Consider the following 12,333-nt stretch of genomic DNA (forward strand, 5'->3'; position numbering starts at 1 on the left):
GAAAGATTATCCACATATTATGTCATATGTTTGCCTAGTTACAGTCTGTAGACAACTAAAAATGAACCAAAAAAAAAGGCTGTAAAACCAGCACGATAATGCCTGTCTTCTAGTGAGTATCCAGCCTTTAGGGAGGGAAGTTGCATAAAATATGAATAAGATCTTATATCACTATTCAGCTGTATAGCCATTTGATAGCTCAAATTCCTCAGGAATATCCCTCCTGGATACAAGATGAATTGAATCAGCAAAAGACTTGCTTTCTTTTGTAACTATTCCAATGTTTGGTAGATTTAATTCCTTCCTATGAATGGGTGTGCCTATGTGTTACCAACACACATGAGTAAGGACCTATAAGGGATTTGGTGACTTTTATAAAAGTGATTTAAACAACATTCAGTGTCCTTTGAATCAGTAATTCTTCAGCTCAAATTCCTTAAGATCTAGGGAAGCTAAAAGATCGTCTCGGATACTGCTAAAATGCGGCACAACAGCTGTGGACTTTGGAGATCCTACAAACAAGTTTTTAATTTTCAGCAAAGCTTTGCAGTCATAACTCTCCTGGACATTGCTGTCTGGCAGTCCGGTCCCAGTGTGAGCTCGAAGCGTGCGTGTTTATAGTAGTCAAGGCCAGAAGCTGCTCAATAGAGCTTATACTTGTCTAATTATAGCTTAGCAATTATAAGCAGAAATCCAAAGTATAAAAATCATACATTTTGGTTAGCTACAGAACGTAACTTCTGAATATTGAATCAAGCAATAAACTCATCTGTCGTCTCGTACAGCAAGCTCCGACTGTCACAAATGGTGCCACAGTTTGGATGAGACCGATGCCACCAGCAGCAAGCTCTGAAATATCAACTTGTAACTCCACGCTTTATTTACAGATTTGACGACATAGTTTATTCATGGCAAGAAGTGCTTTGAGCTTCTAAAGGGCCAGGCTGAACAAGATGGTGGAAGTTTCCCCTTTGAATCTGTACGAGTTTGCAGGCTGCCCGGCTTGGAACTCGTGTTTCCTCACTAGACGAAGAGGAGAGGCTGCCTGAGGACATTGTTTATTAAAGCCTTTTGTTCAATTTACAAATTGAAACAAATAATTGTGGAGACATTTGCAGCTATGGAAAAAACGTGTTTACAAAGTGGAATAAAATACAGACTAAATACATTTGGATTATACTAGATCAAAACATACAAGTTTCTAACATAGCATAAAGGACGGTCAACACTATGAGGACAGAAGGAAAGGCGCCACTGAGTCATGTTTTTTATAACAATCTGGTTGCTTAGAAGGTTTTGGAGAGTTATACACTGCGAGTCCTTAACATGCAAGCTGCTACAGCCGAATTCACCAGTGTCCAGCCTTCGAGATCGGAGGCAAGCGGCCACAGGCTATACCTACCTGCTCCTAGCAGACAACAGATGCTTCATACGAGGGCAGAAAACCCCTAAGTCCCAGCTAATATCCCGTAGGAATATTTCTTGTTAATGTTTTACTTGCTTTTTGGTTCAGCCTTACTGATACGATTTTATACATAAACCCTAACTGAACTTGAAAACTGAAAAGCCCTGGTAGACCACCTAACCTCTCTCCTGCGAATGCAGTATGGCTCCCTACCACAGCACTTCATCTCACCTTAAATGTCTTACGTGGCGATGTTGTCACCACTTGGAAGGTCTAATGCAATTTGGCAATCAGGATTAATTTCCCAGTGTTCAGAATATAATCCTCAAAAACAACAGGTTCTGTCTGAGCTGACAGCTCAGCTCAGCACTGTCAAAAATCACAGACTGCCTCGACTGAACGAACCATACAACTCCTAGTGATTTCAGAAAGGTCCTTCATCGACATGGGGTGAGGCAAGCGTGTCAGAAATAAATCTAGAACTCCACCACGGCAGTGGAATTATATCAGTGGAAAAATGGCACAAAAGGGACAAAAATCTGTTTCTAAATGTTAGCTCTGAAAAGCTTATATAAACAACTATTTCCTATAATGTCTTAATTAATAGCACGACAATATAACCAGGCTCTGTCTGTGTAATGCTAACTGCAACTTCCTATAAAAGACATCCATCACCATTAAAAAATATGAGGAACAGAATTAATCAACCAAATCCTTTCACTAGTTTACAAACTACATACAAAGGAAAACAGCTATTATTGCAAAATGAGTACTAGACTAAGGATAGCTTTTGCAGCACAGAAGTATTTTCTTAACATCAGTAAAATATGTTAACTAATATTATATTTAGTTAGTTGAACTCCTCAAGGGATTAAAGGCCCACTGTGCCTAACAAAACAGACTAGCAAATGTTATTTTAGTACGGAGTATTTGATAGCTAATCATGCTATAAAACTATAAAATAAAGTTGTGTTTATTGGTACAATTAATCCCTCTGTAGCCCACAGGGCTAAATAAGAAAACGGGGGGATGAGGGATTTCAGGCCAAAGGGGGGTGGGGTGAGAAATAAGGGATTATTGGCAATACGGAAAGGCCAGGATTGGAACAGTGGATGTGACTCAGAGAGCTATTACTATTATTATTATTGCAGTTGCAACCAAGAACACCATCTCCATCTGGGAGTGCCAGAAAGAGAGAAGAAAGGCAAAAACTTGACGAAGAAGGAAATTCACCCCCAACGAGAGTCGAAAGTGTACTTAAAGATTTATAGAAGCCTAAGAAGCACTAACACATTAGTATCCAACAAGGTCACAGCACAGAAGAACCTCCCCCCCACCACTCAAATAAATATATTACTTAAGATAATGCAAACTTCAGTTCTTTCCCACTGTCTGATTTTTTAAAACATTTTCTAGCTAAGAATAATCTGGAGTAAAGCATAGAGAAAAAACATATTTTGATGGAAGAAACGTGCTTGAAATCTAGCTAGTATTTTAATTGTGGTTAATATGTGAAGCCAATTAGGAATGTAAACAACAGGAATACTCAGAGCCTATGCAGTAACTTCCTATTCGCATTTTTACAGCTTTGGCATTAATAACCAGCAATTGCTTACAGTTGCCAAAGGCTTCTCCTGGATTTAAAATATAGGTTACTGTATAACAATAGATAGCAAATGTTTATAAGCCAAAACACCTAGTGCCTTCATCTTGAACAAAGAAATGCACCTGAGGAAGTTAAGCAGAAAATTGCACAAGTTTTGATAAGATACAATTTTATACCACTTCACACTAGTCTAACCAACCTCTACGCAGCACACGGTAACGAAGAAGAAAATAGTAACTTTTACTGTGAATACCTTCAGAACGCCTTTGGGATGTATATTTTTTATACACAAACAGCACAAAAACAGCCACGGAACTGAAAATCACCTTTGTGAAATGTACTGTTCCCTGTCTCAAAAGGGATTTGGCCAACAGGGACCTGTACGGTTTTCCTAAAGCTACGCAGCAAGGCAGCACCACGGCTGGCAGAAAACATGTTGCCCCACGTTCCATCTCGTCCCTTATTTTGTCCCTCCCCTCCAGACAGGAGGACAACAGGCAGCTCTTCCATAGCTTCTGCACAAAAGTGAGTTGCATTTCTGAGATATTTCTGAGGGTGATTAACTGCATATAAATCATTTTCTCATATCTAAACAGTGCCTATAATTGTGATGAATAAAAGGAAAAATTAATGAAACACAGCATATGGTGTGTTTTTGTATTCCTTATCTGAAATTCCAAACTGGATTACATCCCTGAGAATTCGACTAAGGGATCTGTGATCACTATTTCTACTCCCATAGCAGAACCATCTGACGGCCCCAGTCCAAGCCAAGCTAGGCATTTTGCAAGCACAGAATAAAAAGCAGCTAGCCCACAAATACCCCGAATGCGGGGGTGGGACGAGAAACCAGGCCTGCAGCACACACGAGACGGCAGTGCCGTAGCCAGGATGATTAGTTTCGCAAGCAGAAGTTGCACGCGTTTCAGGAATGACATAGTCCTTAGCTAGCTGCTAGATGGACCATGGGCTCAGGTTAATATTTGTATTGAGGAAAAGCTGTCAGCCTCAACCAGGATTAGACCAATGTTGCGCTAGGTACTGTGCAAACAAGTAGTAACACAAAGGCTCTTCTTAGCAGAGCTTCCTTCTAAATTACAGTAAGTATTTATAAGTAATCTAAATAAAAATAGTATTTGATTTATTCTTACTGTAGATTCCCAGCACAGCATCTCTGAGTGGTTCTCAGAATTCATGGTGATATCAGCCTGCAGGCAAAGCTGGGGCTAGCAACAAGTAATACGTAAGGAGAATTGGTACACAGAAATTTTTCTAAAATAAACCATCATTTGATGCAGTCACTGCATTATTTCAAAAGACAGAAAATGAACTAGTGGGATGGAAATAAACACAACTTTTTAAATGAACCTAATAACATGAAAGTAATGAGTTTGGAAAACAGATGTGGACAAAAAAGGAAAAGGCTACAGTACACTCTGCAATCTGGGAAGGAATGATAAAAAAATTTACAAGCTGTTTTGAGTCCTGAATAAAAAGGGTAATCAAGCCAGGCTGAGTTATAAGCGGGAAAGGTACAGCATCCTGCAGCAGAGACTAAGCAGAACACCTCACCCTTCTTTACTGTATGTCTAGGTTTTCCCATGTTGCTGGAACTCCAGCCTAATTCTTGATTCAGCACTTAATAATTCACATCACATACTGTAAGGCCTTGTCACCCTTTCTTTTCCTTATGTTTGTTTGATCTTTTGCATTCTGTTAGAGCAGCAAACTGCCTGCGTACTGCTGTCACTGACAAACTTTGGGGCAAGAGGTGAAATAGTAAGAGAAAAATCAAATCAAGCGGTAATGTAATATCCTAAAGGAAGATACCTCGCTGCAAGACAAAGCGCGCACAGAGATTATTTCCATGATGCCCAGCGGGCTCTCTTGTTGATCATGATTTATGATAACATCTATGCAAGAGACCCATCAGTTAGCAAAACCATGTTACTCTGTACAAAGTGACTTCTCAAAATGGTACTGTGAGAAAGCTGTCTCTTCTACAGTTGTTTTACTTTGTCTCTGAAAGCTTTCAAATTGAACTGCGAAAGTTCAGCCAGCATCTAATTTTAACCGTGAGTTCCAGGAGAGAGCAAAGCTGGTGGGAAGATTACAGAGTTCCTTGAAGCTCTGACCTACAACAGGAAGAGAGTTGTCAGCCTTCATGTCTCTCACTCTAAATCCCAAGGGAAACAACACTGGCAGAATGTTTTATAACACGTTCCCACTGTAAAATTTTGTATTTGAGAAATATGATGCTTGCTCACTCCTTCTCCTAGACCTTTGGAGTGTCAGTAAAAACAGATGACCTTAAATGAGTAATTTTAGTTCTGCCTTTAAACTAAAGTTTGAATATTCAGGGTTCATAGGGTTCTATTTACAAAATTCCAGAGAACTGGTATTACACAAGAGCAACACAAGCACCCACACCTTTAAAATATTAGCAAGGAGCTGGCAACTTGTAGTAATGTAATAACGTATTTTTTCTGCCTTCTCAAGTTAACTAAATAATTCAAGAAATACCAACATGGAAGGCTGCAAACTGTGATTTTCTAAGAAAGACTAAAAGGCTTCTGTCAAAGGACCAGGAAGCAGTATCTCTTAAAAAGCTCAGGAAAGAGAAATTAAAAAGAAAGTAATTGGATTATGATATCTCAGCTAATGCAATCATATCCTGTGCATTTTTTCTTCAAATCATGTATTTTAGATAACGCACACTGGTACAGCACAGTTCTCTATTGTTACTAAGTGCCAAAAGAATCAGAATTTCAGGTGTTTCTTGACATCCTGAAGCAGACCAGGAAGACAAACAGCAGAGAAACTAAGCATATTTTCAGCCTGCCAGCGAAAAACTTCTTTCTTGACACCAGTAAAGATGTGGTGGCAAATAACCAATAACAGAAAAGGACAGGACTGGAAAACTGTTACTCCAGTAACAGGTCTTCAAGCGCATGGGCAGCTGAAGGAGTTCAGTCACCGTGAAACCAGACCAGCTTAAAAAAAATATACGTATACCCCCCACCCCCATATATATATGAGCCATTAGCCACATATATGGCTCATTTGAGCCATAGCTGTTGTCTAACAAGTCAGAACCAAAGAAATACTTGCAGCTTTGAGTGAAACCATGCCCCAAAGACAACTATCTGACCTCTGCAGTCTGAGAACCCACGCCTACAAGGAAAAGGGCAGTAGCACAAATCACTAGACTTCTAATGGCTGTTTCTTCTTTCCTGGACACTCACTATGTAGTCAATAGCCACTGAGCACCTTTATTCTAAAACCAGCAAGGCAAGGCCTCGCAAAGCCCTATTCTAAAACTAATAGCAATCTTTTGCTTGCTACAAGTCACTGAGGCTGCAGTCATTACGTGCGCATGGCCACTATGTGGGCAAAGACCTATTCTCTGAACTTGCTCCTTTCCTCTATTCCTTGGGATAATGAAAAATAGAAACACCGTTCTGAGACTCAGAAGCATTTTGAACGATACAGCAGTTGTTACAGACCTCATGTTATCTGCTGCTGACCTTAAACTGAGATGTCTATTAGCCAGGGATGATGATTTTTGCGCTCGTGAATAATTAGTTTTGGTGGTTTAAGGAGAAAAAACTTATCTTTTAATCAGAATCTAAATGAAAAATAGTGAAAAGCTATTCCCTAACATCTGTCACTGTAGTGTAGATTTAGAAATAAAAATCAAGAGGTATAGTCTCATCTCGGGGAATTATGTGTTCAAATCCTTGTGTATGGAGATGAGAATGTAAGTGTTAACATTTAGAGAGTCTTCTGCTGCATATCCCAGGCATTAGGATGGCTTAATGAGTCACTGTCTGAAACCAATAACAAGCTAAAGTTCCTCTCTCACATACATACACGCACACATTTAATTTTGTGTATAATTACTCACTTCTGAGTAATGACAATTTATTAGTTTTTTCCCATCAAATGTATGAGTTGCTAACGTACAACATGTCAGTAATACACAACGCTCGTTCCAAGAAAGGCAGGAGTTATTAGTGTACTAAGTGTTAAACGTAACCATTCATTTTAGCCCCCTCATCTCCCTGTAAAAATACTTTTGAAGTGAACTTTGTGGCTGTGGAAAGCAGATTTTTCTAACCAGGGGATCCCTTTATATGGGTGAGAGAGCAGCTCTATATCCATGATTACTGTCTGTACAAATGATCAACATTTATACAGTCAAATAAACCATGGCCAAAGGACAAGTCTGTCTTAAAGGGGCGACTGGAGAGCAATAATTTTCCTTTTGCACTTAACACAACACACACTGCTATAGCATTTCAGAAAAATAAAAGCTTCTCTGGCACAGTATTCTGAGTAATGGCTGGTGAGTCTCCATACACAGCTAGCTGTAACACAAAGAGGAGAAAACGGGGACAACAAAAATACTAAAGAACTACACAGCGTAGTATTTCAGAGATGCATTCATTTTGACCTTTTCCTGATATAAAATAGCAATGAAAAAGATATCAAGCAAAAGTGAAAAAATTCCCAGCAGTTAAGGTGTTATGAACCAAACTAAATTGGTATCAGAGCGTCCTAATGATTCAGCAAAAGCACATGTGTAATTTAAGTATGTAAACAGTATTACTGGACTTACTGGGACTTCATACGTTTGCAGAATTTTGATCTGCTCAGTAAAAATAAAACTGAATTGTATAAATTGCTTGATCAAAGCCCTTCAGAAAGTCAAGACCATTGATTTCAGGGAGACGGAGAGGGAAAGGAGACAAAACCTGTCCAGCAGCACATTATTTGAGGCTTCGCTTGAGAATATGCAGTAAGTCTCTAAACTGATATGATTTATGGCAACCTGGCATGCATTCCTAGGATTAATTAAATATTCTGTTCTTCCTCATTATTGTTATAAAAAAAGCAACAAGATTATCACATGGATGAAATACTCGGGGATGAGAATTTGGCTGATGACGCTAGTAAGAAATGTTTTTACGTTAAAGCAGTTACTGGGCAAACTGATGAAACAGTCGCAGCAGCAGGAGGAGGACTCGGGTCTCGCAGACTTTAAACGCTCTGAACGGAAACGGCCTCTTTCACGTTATCGCTTCACAAGTCTATTCAGTGCCGAATAGCGATGCGTAAGGTATATACCAGTACTCAGGGTGCTCTCCGGGGAGAGGGGACGCATGGGAAGCACGTCTCCCCAGGCGAGAAGGGGACCGTCTCCACCACCACCAGCGAGCGCTGCCATCGCTAGGGCATCGTATACGTGGCGGCACCGCTGCTCCCCGCCGGCTGGCCGCGTGTGAAAAGAGCAGGCTGTGCTGCAGCCGGTTAGTGCCCCGGAGGCTTTGGCATTAGGGAACGCCTCCCTGCAGCCCCGAGGGCGACGCCGGAGCCATAGGGAAGGAAGGAATTTCAGACGTGCCCCGGTTGCTGGCGGACCCGAGGCAGCTCCCTGCTGCCCATGGGGCCTCTGCTCTCCCCGCACAAGCGGGAAGCCTCACGGACACCTCGCACAGGCCTCGACAGCCTGCTCCCACATCCGGGCATCTGAAAGCTTGTTAGGGACACGGCAGGTTGGAACGGAAAACTAAGGCCTGGAGAAGGCACGCCACGACGCACCACCATGCCAGCCCCCGGACCTGGAAACGAAGCCGGGTCTCGCGACCCGCAGCTCCGCGGCTGGCGACCAGGCCGTGCTCCCGAGCGGCGCGCGTTTCCCGGCCCCGCTCTGCTCCGGGAGGTTTAAACCACGATGCAAACAAGGAGCTAAAACATGCCCTGCAGAGAGCACCGCGCCTCCTCTCGTCCTGCTGCTCCGTACCACCCTTCCCCGCTGCTTCATGCTATTCCCTGCATTCTGCTTCCCTACGCAGTTAATATACACCTTTGGGGGATTTTTTAGTTCTTCACTGAAACGTTATTTAACTCGTGCAGCAGGCGAGAGAAGCCCGGAGCAAAGCCGCCTGGGAGGAGGGTGCGACTTCCCTTCCCGCAGCCTCGTACCGGCGCCCGCTCCCCGGCGAGGAGGCCCGCGTCGCTCCGCGGAACGGACACTGCTAAATGCGGCGAGCGGACTAAACAAACCTTCGATTCCCATGCTTTTTTTTATTTGTTCGCTTCTATTTTAAAAAGTAGCCTGTTCCCTTGGCCCCGGCGTGCCTGCCCGCCTCCCCTCCGGAGCGCTGGGTTATGTGAAAGTGCGTGTGCCAAGGGGGCCGGAGGCGGGGCGCCGCTCCCCGGCCGCCGTGACATGTTCCTGACGTACTGTGTGGTCAAGGAGCCGGGACTGGGGGGCCTGAACCGGGGCCAAGCCTTGCACTTCAGCTTCCTGACCTGGCAGCCATTCAGAGAGACCCTGCTAAGTGCTATTTCCTAAATACACTAGCTTTTCATAACAATCTTACCACATTGCTTTCCTTTACAAGCTCTCTTAAAAGAGAACTGGACTCCTTCTGGTTAATCTACACAGACTGCATTTGGAAGCCATCAGAAACTGAACTCTAAACAAAACGTTATTAATGTGTTGTAATCTGCCCTCAATGTTCCAGATGAAAAGAAAATGTTTTATAGTTTTGGAGTATACATTTTAATTGCCTTTTAAGAGTGCATATACTTTTAGTGCTCTCTGTTATAAAACTGCAGTATCTGTTTCTTGATAACTGTTGAATGATCTCAGCTATTTTTATTAGGTTTTCTCCCCCACCCTAGTCCCCTTCCCTAAGCTACCACCACTGTAAGGCTTTTACAGACCATTTCTGATATTAGGCTGGCAAACAGTTTGAGTCTAAGATAAACTCCATTATAAACAACTTCGTTACAACATCCCCTCACAATAAAAACACTCGGATCCAGAAAATCAGTTCTTTAAATGAACTCAGAATCCAGCTACTTTTAGTAAAAATCTGATCTAAACGAGAACTAAACAGAATTTCCCAGATTTCTGGCCCTTTCCTGTGATGTTTGCTCTCAGTGCCTCGTTCCCAGCGGAGCTGGAAACACTTGGCTCAAGGAAAGATCCTGGAGCTCTTGACAGACCAGTTCTGGCTAACCTTGCTGCAGCAATTTGAGACGTTACTGCCCCCAAATGACGGTTTTACCCCGCCTTTACCGGGGACTGCCAGCTTCGCAGCAGAGCTGGCAGAAGACGTGGGTTTTCCGGCGTGGATAACGCCAAACACATCGCAGCATCTCAGCCTGCAGCAGCAGGAAGGTGGGTCCGGAACGCGGCCCTGCCTGCGAGCGGGGCGCCGCAGCGGGGCACGGAGCCTCGCCTGCCGTCTGCACCGCGCGGACCGTCGGGGCGTCAACGTCTGAGATCGCGGCAGCGCTTTGCTCGCTGGCGTTTCGCTCGCGGGTCTCGTGGTTAAGAAATGCAAGCAAGCTGCAAGGCCGAACTCCCCCGCAGGGCAATCCCCTGCTGAAAGCGGGGAGCTGCAGCTATGAGGTTGGACATGCTGAACAACCCTTACCTCCATCCAGCTGGCACCTGGTACAGTCAGGTCTTTTTAGTACTTCAGGGATAAACAGGAAGGGGACCTCCGAGTTACCTGGTACGCTTTCTGGGCACCTCCGTATTAGAAAGGTTCTTGATGAAATAGGTAGAAATCCAGGTTCATTAAACTAACCATGGGTTATCTTGCTCTTTAAGTTACAGCTTCAACAAATGCAAGGAACTCTTAAGGAATATTCTGTTCAAGGAAAAATCAGGCATCTGGACGTCACTGCCACCATATTCACATCAACAAATGTGCTACAAAAGAATGGATATAGCTGTACAGTTCAGAGATAAAAACACCAAGGCTTGCTTTCCTAATATTCAGTTTTATATACCTTCAGTATAAGTTCCTTTTCAAGATAGTTAACTTTCTTAACCCTCCCGATATTAACTCTAACCCTTCCTCTGATGTCTCTGACACCTCCCTAATACCTTCTTGACTTGTAAGATATTATTGCTTGATATAATGCAGGCCCGGATATTTCTGAGCTGGACCTATATTCATTGCTTGGAGAACAATCACTTTTCAAAGTGTTCCTCCTGTGTAATTAAAATATTTTAAATGGCAAAACCCCTCTCTCACAGTGGACTGGGATTCACATAATGCAAGTGAACTACAATTTATCGTTGTTCTTTCAGTTCTTTTTATCTTCAAAATTATCAGTGCTTGTAGTTTTTTATGTTGTTTTTAAAAATATTTTTCAGTATGCAGATGTGCTTGTGAAGATTAATGGACTGAGAACACTGAAATCTTGTATTAATCGACTACAAAGTAGGCAACTGTTAAGTAAAATTTTCCATAATGCTGCACATATGAATTTAACCAGCATTTACACAGAATGTGAAGAGAATATCCTGCATGTTGGAGGATTTCTTCTGTGCCTTCTCTAAGCCAGGTCTAACCTAAGTTTTGCACTGACACCCATCCTGGCCCTTCTTGCTAAGCTGTGCCCCAAACGCTCTGAAGTCACATCAGGCAGAACACAGGCTAGTGGTTATCATGGTCCCAACTATTATAAATAGCCAGTTCATCCATTGTGCCAGTTAATTTTTTTTGGCATTGTGATAGTAATAATCGTTCCTTATTTGAAGCTCATTTCTCTAAAGCGTTCTTGAGCTCTGGGGATTGAAATCCAAGGTGTGCAGGACCAAAGGTTCAATTCCTTAAGAATCAACAAAGTTATCCTTAAAACCATATTCCATCCCCACTACACGACAGAAAGATTCCTACCAAAAATACTCTAATACAGAGTATACAGAGAGATAACCCCCCACCGAATAATTTGTTTTCTGTAGCAGGATAATGCAAAAAAACCACTGATGGAAAGTCAGCACGAGTGCACCCATTTAATTAACAGTTAGGTTAATTACACCAATTTCGTTACTAATTGGGTCAGTTTAAAACTACTACACTGACACTAACTTGGCAGAGAAAATGTTACCATTATTACAAAAACAACTGGTTTCTTGAATTAAGTAATTCCAGCAGTTAAGTAATTTTACCATGGGCAAAGCAAACCATACCTTAGCCATTTGTATATTTTTGACTCATTTTCAGCAATGTGCTGTTTCTCAATGCAGATATCTACAAAATCCAACACTATTACTCACAGCAATCATTTCTGAGGACGTATCTATCCACACTGGTTGAAGTAAGTGAATGGAATTTGCAGAAGTGACGGGAAAACAAGTTCTGTGAAAAGGTTCTGATAAAAGGAAAACTTATTTAAGCAGCTTATTTAAGCTGCTTTGGGTAAAAACCTTTGAGGTTTGAGAAGTTTGATTAGAGTTTAAAGAACACCACCCTTGCTTCTGGCCTTTTTGGTTGGTATTGCTACAGAA

General features: G+C 42.2%; 1 protein-coding gene across 7 annotated transcripts in view; it reads right to left on the reverse strand.

Annotated features, from left to right (window-relative positions):
- BCAS3 (BCAS3, microtubule associated cell migration factor) overlaps nt 1-12,333 on the reverse strand; it is a 385,039-nt gene that overhangs the window by 89,122 nt on the left and 283,584 nt on the right. Inside the window, exon 23 of one of the 7 annotated variants that reach the window (XM_026071347.1) lies at nt 10,721-10,746. The exons of the other annotated variants lie outside the window; for them this stretch is intronic. Within the exon in view, the coding sequence (XP_025927132.1) occupies nt 10,730-10,746 (17 nt within the window). The 3' untranslated portion in view covers nt 10,721-10,729. Of the gene's footprint in view, nt 1-10,720; nt 10,747-12,333 lie in introns of those variants that run through there. 7 annotated transcript variants of the gene reach the window in all.

This window comes from Apteryx rowi, unplaced genomic scaffold, assembly GCF_003343035.1.
Source record: "Apteryx rowi isolate R43461 unplaced genomic scaffold, aptRow1 scaffold_324, whole genome shotgun sequence".
NCBI lineage: Eukaryota > Metazoa > Chordata > Aves > Apterygiformes > Apterygidae > Apteryx > Apteryx rowi.